Here is a 9,794-nt window from a genome sequence, read left to right as displayed (position 1 = left end):
CCCTAGGTGTTGCCCACACGATCTATCCAGACCAACAGACATTAGACAGGAAAAACAAGGCCAGCCCAAGGGCATATCTATCCCGGTGGGTGCATCTTCTTTCCCTGCGCCCCTGGGGGCAGGGAGAGGCGCCCCCCCCAAAGGACACTGGTGGTGCCACTGCTGCCTAGTTTCCCTGCAAGGGATGGACTTGAAAATGCGGCAACCTACGGGGGGGAGGGGATGTGCCCCCGAGAAACGGCCGATTTCCCCTCCCAGCTCTGCACCCGCCGGCTCCAGGTCCCGCGTCAGCGGCTTGGCTGTGGGTTTTCCATCGCTGGACAGCTGGTGCCTGGGGAACGGCGAGGCGGAATCGGGGCCCTGACCGCCACGGAACTGTGCCGGAGTAAGCGGGGGTCCAGGGCCGGGGCGGGACGGGGCTCTCAGGCTCGCGCTCCGGGGCGGGGGGCGGCGATTAGGAGCCGCTAGTGACACCCGCGCGGATTTAGCCATTGAACTGGCGCTCCCGGGCCAGCAGCTCGTGCGCACGGCGACAGCGGCTGGCGGGCGGCCCCGAAGGCGGCGCTTTGTGACGGCAGCGGGGTTCGGGGCGGGGCCGCCGACCGCCTGCGGTATAAGGGGGAGTTCAGCGGGGCGCCCCGCGCAGTGGCGAGCGGCGCGGCCGGGCGGGAGTCGGGGTGGCGATGGAGTTACTGCGGACTATCGCTCACCAGCCGGGCGGCAGCACCGGCGGCCCCAAGGGGGGCGAGCCGGGGCTGGGCAGAGCCTGCGGCGGGGAAGCCCGGCGCAAGAAGCCGCTGGAGGAGCAGCCGCAGCATCACCACTCGCAGGCTACCCCCGAGGTCTCCCGGATTATCACCGACCCCGGCACGGGCAAGCGCTACTGCCGCGGCAAGGTGCTCGGCAAGGTAAAGGGCTGGCGCCTGCAGCCTCCGCCGCCCGGGCTCCGGAAAGCGGCTCGCCCCGGGGAGCAGCCAGCCAGCCAGGCATCTCTCGGCTCCCTCCCCGCACCGGCAGCCCCCTGGAGCGGGGCCTCCCTGGAGCCGGGCAGGAGTGTCCTGCCCCACCCCTTTCCCTGCATGTCAGTTCGCGTGGTCACCTGCTGCATGCTGCGAATTCACCCCGGCAGCCGCAGGCCCACCTGGGTGGCTGGCTGCCTTGTCGGACTCGCTTTGATATAGCGCGGTGGAAGTGATGCCCTGGGAATGGCTAAAACTGGCTCGGATCTCCTTGTCTGTGTAAACGGGAGCGTTTGAAGTGGCTGTGTTAAACTGGCCCCCTCTGCCCCACCACTTATCCCTGGATCTCCCTGTCCTCCATCCCCAAAATTGTTTTTTCTCATGTCATGGCTATAAAATGGCTTTGATTTGGGAGCCGCCCTCCCTCCCTCCACACAGAGAGATGGGGGTCTGTATGCTACCGAAACGCCCAGTGCAGAGGCAATTACACGGACTCCCTACTCTTGCAAGCTTCTTGAGTAATTAGACCCAGCAGATGACTGATTAAATGAGGAACCTCTTTCATACCATCCTTAATTGTCTTTTTTTGGGTCTGTCTCTCTAGGGTGGATTTGCCAAATGTTATGAGATGACAGATTTGACAACGAACAAAGTCTATGCTGCAAAAATCATTCCTCACAGCAGAGTAGCTAAACCTCATCAAAGGGAAAAGGTGTGTGCATGAGTGACTCTTGTTTAAAAAATCTCTTTGTGTGCTGCATGGCCCTTCCCTCTTTAGAAATGTCTGCTGGCGTTAGCAGTCTCCTCAGCCAAGGCTGCAAGGCTAAGAAGCTTTTCTTGTGTCTTGCTCTTTAGATTGATAAAGAGATTGAGCTGCACAGAATGCTTAATCACAGGCATGTTGTACAGTTTTACCGCTACTTTGAGGACAAAGAGAATATTTACATTCTTCTGGAGTACTGCAGTAGAAGGGTGAGTATCAACTGGGAGAAATCCCGTATTCACTTACCTGGGATCGGCAACTAATGTAAATATATAATATGTGAAAGGTGTTTCTCATGGCTTCTTTAGGGGTCATTTCTCCTGCTTTTTATTTAAAAGTGAAACCTACTTGAGAACTTTAATTCACCTCTGTGTGTGTGGTTTTTTCCCCAGTCTATGGCTCACATCTTGAAAGCAAGGAAGGTATTGACGGAACCAGAAGTGCGATACTACCTCAGGCAGATAGTGTCCGGGCTAAAATATCTTCATGAACAGGAAATCTTGCACAGAGACCTTAAACTAGGTAAGTCATTTTCCCCTCATTGATTGCGAAAAGCGCTGCTTCCAGCAATGGGGCACTTAGCAGACTGATGGCTCAATTGATAGAATCACCTCAGTCTTTTTCTACAGTGGAAACCTGGAGCACTTAAGTAATGACATTAAGTATTCATAAAAAAGCTTGGCTATCTTCTGGCTTTTGTTAGCGTGACTCAGCACTAGTGGCTAATGCATCCCTATCTTGCAAGGAAGGGATTCACTTATTATTTTTTGGGGTCTAGGTAATTTCTTCATTAATGAGGCCATGGAACTAAAAGTAGGCGACTTTGGTTTGGCAGCAAGGTTGGAACCACTGGAACACAGAAGGAGGTAGGAGCCTCAAGAATGTTTAAGGAACAGCATTAATCCAAACTGGTCTTTAAAATAGAGAAATACAAAGATCAAGTAACTGCTGCAGGGCTCTGAACTTTCCCTCCTGTAAAAGCACTGCAGTATGTGCTGGGTGGCTTGTTGCTCTGGACACTTAGATACTGGCCAATGCCAGAGGCAGGATGTGTGACTCAATGTTGCAATGATGTACCTAGTAGGGCTTTTCCTGTATATTGAAGACTGTAAATAGGAATGTTGGTAACACTGCAAACACAATTCACACTGTTTTTTGAGAACTTCTAAATTCCTGCCCAAATGTAATGGAAGGGGTAAACTACCCTATGGAAACACCCCTACATTTCTTCTCTGGGTTAATATACCACAGTGGTTCTCAAACTTGTGTACTGGTGACCCCTTTCACATAGCAAGCCTCTGAGTGCACCCCCCCCTATAAATTAAAAACACGTTTTTATATTTTTAACACTATTATAAATGCTGGAGGGAAAGTGGGGTTTGGAGTGGAGGCTGACAGCTCACGACCCCCATGTAATAACCTTGTCACCACCCCCTTGGGTCCCAACCCCCAGTTTGATAACCCCTGATATACCGAGTCCTGATCTCATACTGAGTTTTGATCGCTTTGATTTGCAGAACAATCTGTGGCACACCAAATTACCTCTCTCCAGAAGTCCTCAACAAACAAGGACATGGATGTGAATCTGACATATGGGCCTTAGGTTGTGTAATGTAAGTATCACTTCAAAGACTCAAAGCTGTCTTGTTAATATACTTAAGGTTCAAAGGAGAGGCAATGACTGGGTGAACACAATGCCTGAAGTCTGCCTAACCTACGAATATAAAACATAAATTATCAAAGCAACCTTCTTGCTAAGAAATGGGCCGCTAATTTAAAAGGACTTTAAAAAAAAACAAAACTAATTTGAAGTGTTTTTGCATTTACTCAAGTACTGAGAGCCTCTTTTATTCCTCTTAAACAGGTACACAATGCTGTTAGGAAGACCACCATTTGAGACTACAAACCTTAAAGAAACCTACAGATGCATAAGGGAAGCAAGATACACTCTACCATCATCTCTGTTGGCACCTGCAAAGCACTTAATAGCTAGTATGTTGTCAAAAAATCCCGAGGACCGGCCCAGTTTAGATGATATAATTCGACATGACTTTTTCTTACAGGTTTGTACTGTGTGGTTTTCTGGTCCAGAATGTTGCATTATTCTAAGTGCCCATCAGTCTTCTAAGTATTGGCTTCTACATTTCATTTCCACAGGGCTTTACACCAGATCGACTCTCTTCTAGCTGTTGTCACACTGTTCCTGACTTCCACTTGTCAAGTCCAGCTAAGAATTTCTTCAAAAAGGCAGCTGCTGCTCTGTTTGGTGGTAAAAAAGAAAAAGCAAGATACTTTGATACACATAGTAAGTATATTCGAATTATACATGTGTATGTAGCTTGCTTACACTTACAATGTCATCTAGTGATACATCTGCAAGATGTAAAAACAGCATTTGCATTTACCCAAGTATAATACTGTAAACTGTTAATTTACGTCACTGAACTGTCTTGTCCTTGTCATATTCATATTGATCTGGATGCTACTAGGTTTAGGCAGATGTAGCCCATAGTCTACATCCCCAATTTACGTAGGGAATGTTTCTTATAGTAGACCAGCAAGCTTTTTGTTGGGTCATAACCTACTGTTTCTGTTGAACTACACTAAGGGCTTGGCTACATTAGAAATTTCAAAGCGCTGCCCCGGCAGCGCTGCGGGAGCACTGCCACGGCAGCGCTTTGAAGTGTGAGTGTAGTCAGAGCCGCAGCGCTGGGAGAGAGCTCTCCCAGTGCTGCTTGTAAACCACATCCCTTACGGGTGTAGAGTGCAGCGCTGGGGGCCGCGCTGCCGCCCTGATTACACTGACACGTTACAGCCCTGCATCTTGCAGCGCTCGGGGGTGTTTTTTCACACCCCTGAGCGCGAAAGTTGCAGCGCTGTAAAGTGCTAATGTAGCCAAGCCGTTAGTCTCAAGGTAGAAATGCCATTCTATGTAATGATTGCCAGGAGTATGCCGCAGATGGGAGAGAATGCATTGCAAGAAGAGAGTGAATTAAGTTGTTTACACATTCCATCCTTTGTTTGTAGCTAATGTTGTTGTTGTATTGTATGGTATTTGGTATTGTAAAAACATATTTAGATATGATTAATATTTGGTTTTTTAAATTCTAGATAGACTAGCTAAAGAGGATGAGGAAATCTACAAACTTAGACATGATTTGAAAAAGACATCGATTACCCAACAGCCTGACAGACACAGAATGGATGAGGTACAGCCAAACTGAACTACAATGGGATGGAGTAGTAATAACTGATCCTTGGCATGAATTCATAACTGAGATTTATAGTTCCTAACCACGCTTAAATGATTAGCAGTTATATGGTCGTGACTGTTGTAAGAGGGCTTAGGCATGTTTTGCCACTCTGGTATGTAGTAGCCTTTAGTATTTGTATAGACTCTGTCTTCAGAATTTATTACTCTATCCTACTAGGATCTAGCTTTATCTGTGCACCATTCTGCACAAATTTTAAAGGGAAGCTGCCAGGCATTTCTCCCAATACTCCAATTATACGGACTTAATTATTATAAAAATGTAAGTCTTCATAGAATGTCAATGAAATTATTAGGATTTTAATGTTCACATGCAGTATGTGCAACCCAAATGCTGCAGCATTTTGTGGGTTCATGAGAAGTAGAGTAACCAGTTTTGCTACATTGTCCAGGTATTGTGAAATGCAAGACATAAACAGCATAAATAAACTACATGTTGTTGTTCTGATAATGTTCCTTCATACTTGTTAGGAAGCAGACACCAGATCTTCTAAAATTATTTAGCTGTTAATTGGCATTGCCAGGATCAGTCTTTAATATGAGAGCTATCCAAAAGCTGTCTGTGTGAACCTTGACTTGCCTTATTGATTCTTAAATATGATTTCTTCTTGTAGGAGACCCAGCCTCCTAACATTACAGCAGCCAAACCTGGAACTCTAGCAGAGACCAAACAGATTGGGGACGCCATTCGAATGATAGTTAGAGGAACTCTAGGAAGCTGCAGCAGTAGCAGTGAATGTAAGTCCAACATTACTGGAGTTCAGGATGGGGTTTTCCTATTAAATCATAACATGCAAAACTATAAAAACAAGTATAAAACAAAAGAGTATTTCAGCCTTAGAATACATTTTTTTTCTCATTCCTGAAACTAGACGTTGGTTGCAATTCTCCATTCTGAAAATTAAACCTTAAGAGGCTGACAAAGCTGGATTTATTTAGACTAAGGTGTAGATGGTGGGTGTTTCCAAATCCTGAATTTTCTGCATAATGTAAAGTTCTGCTCTTCTTTTTCAGGTTTGGAAGACAGTACCATGGGAAGTGTTGCTGATACAGTTGCAAGAGTGCTGCGAGGATGTCTTGAGAACATGCCAGACGCAGATAGTATTCCCAAAGAACAGCTGACAGCATCTTTCCAGTGGGTTACAAAATGGGTTGACTACTCGAACAAATACGGCTTTGGTTACCAGCTGTCAGACCACACTGTGGGTGTTCTTTTCAACAATGGAGCACACATGAGCCTCCTACCAGACAAAAAGTAAATGCCTCCAAATGATTAGAAATTGACAATTCACTAAGTTGAGTCTGCCTTAAATTTTATGCTTGAACATACCTGTAATTGTTGGGTTTATTTTTTCCCTTGTCCTGCAGAACAGTCCACTACTATGCTGAGTTAGGCCAGTGCTCGGTCTTTCCAGCTACAGATGCTCCTGAACAATTCATCAGCCAAGTAACTGTTTTAAAATACTTCTCTCACTACATGGAGGAGAACCTCATGGATGTAAGTACAACTCAGATTCTGAAAGGCCACTGAAGGCAATGAACTTGCAGTAAACATAAGCTGACATGGTGGCTTTGTGCTCTTTTTTTCCCCCTAGGGAGGGGATCTGCCCAGTGTAACTGATGTTCGCAGACCCAGGATTTACCTCTTACAGTGGCTAAAATCTGACAAAGCGTTAATGATGCTCTTCAATGATGGCACACTTCAGGTAAATACTTCTAGGATGGTGTTAAGTGAATGTGTGCCTGATACTCTTGCGCAGATGAACTTGTGACTTTCCTTTAGAGTCGTGCATCTGAAGGTTGACAGGAGAAAATATATAACAATTATCTTTTTTGCAGGTGAACTTTTATCATGATCACACAAAAATAATCATTTGCAATCAAAGTGAGGAGTATCTCCTTACCTACATCAATGAAGATAGGATATCAACAACATTTCGACTGACAACACTTCTGATTTCTGGATGTTCATTGGAACTAAAACACAGAATGGAATATGCACTGAACATGTTGCTGCAAAGATGTAACTAAAAGACGGACTCTTCTTAAACCAAAAGGATTCTTTTCACTGTGAAATCTACAGTGGAGGCAGTGGAGCGACTAGTATGTTGATGATGGATGAGTGGTGGTACGAAAACTATACTCGTAGTGTGCTGGGCTGGGACCAGACAGACCTAATCCTATTTTGTTGGACCGATGAAACAGTGTGACAAGGAGCTCTTTGGAATATAGCTTTCTTGTTTCGCACATGTTTAAAGGCTTGACTGAAGTTCAGCAGAGTGACTTCTAGTTCTGTAGGGAGCAGTTCTAATGGAAGACTTAAAACTGTGAATATGCATCTGGAAAGGGAGGGAAGGGGAGAGCTCCATGTTGTGGAATAGCTGTAATGAGCAGGTTTTGGCTGCTTAAAACTGTGAACTATGGCCATAACTTCTTCCTTATTTTTCAAGAACTAGCCACTTGTGGCTGGCAAAGTGCATTCCTTGTTAATACTTTTTTATTTATTACAGCCCAAAGTCAAGTATTTATTACACAACCTTTTTTTGGACCTTGGTATTTTAAATATACATTTGTTGGCAATAAAGAGAATGGAAAAACTGAACACTCTCCACCCATTTCTTTAATATGCAATTTAAGATCCTCTGTTCTGCATCAATAAAACAAGCTTGTTGGATTGCTTTCCTTAAACTATCTCTGAAAAATGATACACTCACTCGAGCCTTAATTGGCTCAAAAACTTAACTACAAACCCATAACACTGAGCATGAAATGGGCAAGCTGTTCATCCAAATAGAGAAAATGATCATATGCTTCAATATTCTGTCAAAACGTAAATTTTTCTGCTACTCTTCAAGAGAAGTCTGATACAATTGGAAGTTGTTGGGAGTTGCAAAATTGTGCAGATCTTAGCTCTATTTCTACACTAGTAGTATAACTAAAAACAAGAGTGACATAGGCCTTCAAGAGGCATCATGCCAGGAATTTAAATAAATTCTTGTCATTAATTAGAACAAATAGAATTGTACGTTGCTGTTAAAGTCAGAGTTCATTGTGTGTAGAAGTCCCATCTTTCACAATGGATGAAAACTCTTGGTATTGGGGGAGGGAGGATTGAGTTACTCCATGAAAACTCAAACACTAGAATCTCTGGTCTGTTTGTATCACTTAGCTTTTCAGACATGACTAGGCATGTTTCTCTTCCATCATGCTTGAATGGCTATTTTCTGACTAGTTAAAATAAAACCTGATTTAAGTGTCTCTACAAAGATGTAGGGAGGAAGAAGCTACTCTAGCATAAATTTCGTACCTAATTTCTGGCTGAACTTGTCGAGATTAACAATGCAGCTAATTTAACATTTTTTAACCAAAACAAATTTTATACATGTCAAATGTGCAATATTGGAATTTGGTGTCTTAAGTGTCCCTGGATATGTAGTACTGACTTCTTATTATCTTGGTTAAATGTACAGAACCTCTAAGTGATCCAAAATGGCTGGGGGAAAACTCTTGCCATAGAAAACTGTACACAATGGTTTATAAAGCAAACAGTAATCCAGTCCTTACTCAAAATAATCCCCATGTAACAGTGATATCTATATGGAAAGATAATTGTAAGAACACTTCTGTTCTCTGTGTCAACCAATCCAATTGACTACAGGAAGTGGAAAGTCTTTTAAAACAAAATGCAGACAGAACAAATAAGTGCACTTAAAATTAGTGAATAGGGGTGGGATTAGACTTTACTTTAGGTCTCCAGGGACTTGCATTATCATCTAGCCGTTGTATAAAACCTCATCTGAAGCTTCTGATGCATTTTTTGCTCTTCCTGCATATTGTGCATGGACTGATATTTATTTAGTCTCAATGTCTAGACAGGAAGACCAGATTGAGCTGTTATGCTGACAGATGTTACTCCAGCTACTTCGATGGGCATTAAACTAGATTCTTAAGATAATTTGGACCTTCATGCTCCCCTAGAAGGGAGCTGTTGATGACTGACTTTACTCCCAACTCTGACTTTTTTTTTTTTTTTTTTTTTTTTTTGCCCCTCCAGTTGTACATGCAGCAACTTGTAACTCCTGGTTTTCCAAAAAGAAAGATTTACTTAAAAAAAACAAACCAGCACTTGCAAGGCCATGCAAGCAGTGCAATGATGTCTGATTAACAAGGACCCTAAATTGACCCAGAATATTTAGAAGTGGAAAATGCAGATGGTGACTACTGCATTAATGGCGTCTACAGCACAGAATAAAATGAGACTGGAGTACCATTTTTCTACTTTGTCCTTCCTTAAAGAGAAGATCTTATCTGTTTCATGTATACTCAACATGTACACATTGACGATACCTATAGCTAACTATGAATGCTGAGTTAAATGAATAGCTATGCAATCAAATACAAGTATGGCCACGAGCTGTGCTAGGTATTTGTAGACCATAACTTCCTGGCTTCACACTTTTTATGCCTTATTAACTTCAGTAGTGACAAACATCTCTGATTGAATTGCCACAATTAAATTATACCAATACATTCCAATTAAGTAAAACTCTATTTAAATATGTGGTACTAGAATCTAATATCATGGTTCATCAATGTTTGGAATTTAGTTTAATAGAATATAAAGTTTTAGCCTCTGGGATTTATCCTTGCAATTTTGTTTCAATGAGAAAACAAAATTGATTTGAGGGATTTGGGTATATCAAGGCTTTACAAGTTAGGGTTAGGCTAAGTTTAGAAATTGTCTTAGTCCCTGTTTTCACAGCAGAGAGAAGTCAGACATTTTACAGTGTCTGTGTCATGA

The 9,794-nt window shown here is 43.4% G+C and overlaps 1 protein-coding gene across 2 annotated transcripts; it reads left to right on the top strand.

The window, feature by feature from the left end:
* Positions 1 to 648: 648 nt before the first annotated feature.
* On the top strand, positions 649 to 7,591 carry PLK2 (polo like kinase 2). Of its 2 annotated transcripts, none has more exons than XM_032797031.2 (14): positions 649 to 908; positions 1,564 to 1,671; positions 1,815 to 1,931; positions 2,115 to 2,244; positions 2,501 to 2,588; positions 3,240 to 3,335; positions 3,587 to 3,785; positions 3,880 to 4,027; positions 4,834 to 4,931; positions 5,608 to 5,731; positions 6,008 to 6,248; positions 6,362 to 6,491; positions 6,589 to 6,699; positions 6,833 to 7,591. In XM_032797031.2, exons 1-14 carry the CDS (start codon positions 684 to 686, stop codon positions 7,022 to 7,024), a joined length of 2,007 nt encoding a protein of 668 aa, XP_032652922.1. In that variant the 5' UTR covers positions 649 to 683; the 3' UTR covers positions 7,025 to 7,591. The 2 variants fall into 2 exon arrangements, with proteins under 2 accessions (XP_032652922.1, XP_074923067.1); XM_075066966.1 differs by having other exon boundaries at positions 657 to 908; positions 3,880 to 4,031; positions 4,838 to 4,931; positions 6,833 to 7,107.
* The last annotated feature ends 2,203 nt before the right edge of the window (positions 7,592 to 9,794 follow it).

The sequence above is a fragment of the Chelonoidis abingdonii genome, chromosome 6 (genome assembly GCF_003597395.2).
Source record: "Chelonoidis abingdonii isolate Lonesome George chromosome 6, CheloAbing_2.0, whole genome shotgun sequence".
Taxonomy (NCBI): domain Eukaryota; kingdom Metazoa; phylum Chordata; order Testudines; family Testudinidae; genus Chelonoidis; species Chelonoidis abingdonii.
Note: the sequence above shows the minus strand (reverse complement) of the source record. Positions and strands in the feature narration are given on the sequence as shown.

Coding starts and splice junctions, on each gene's coding strand:
- PLK2 (XM_032797031.2), top strand. CDS start 684: ATGGAGTTACTGCGGACTATCGCTCACCAGCCGGGCGGCAGCACCGGC. Junction 1,672..1,814: donor AACCTCATCAAAGGGAAAAG/GTGTGTGCATGA, acceptor CTTGCTCTTTAG/ATTGATAAAGAGATTGAGCT. Junction 2,245..2,500: donor GCACAGAGACCTTAAACTAG/GTAAGTCATTTT, acceptor TTTGGGGTCTAG/GTAATTTCTTCATTAATGAG.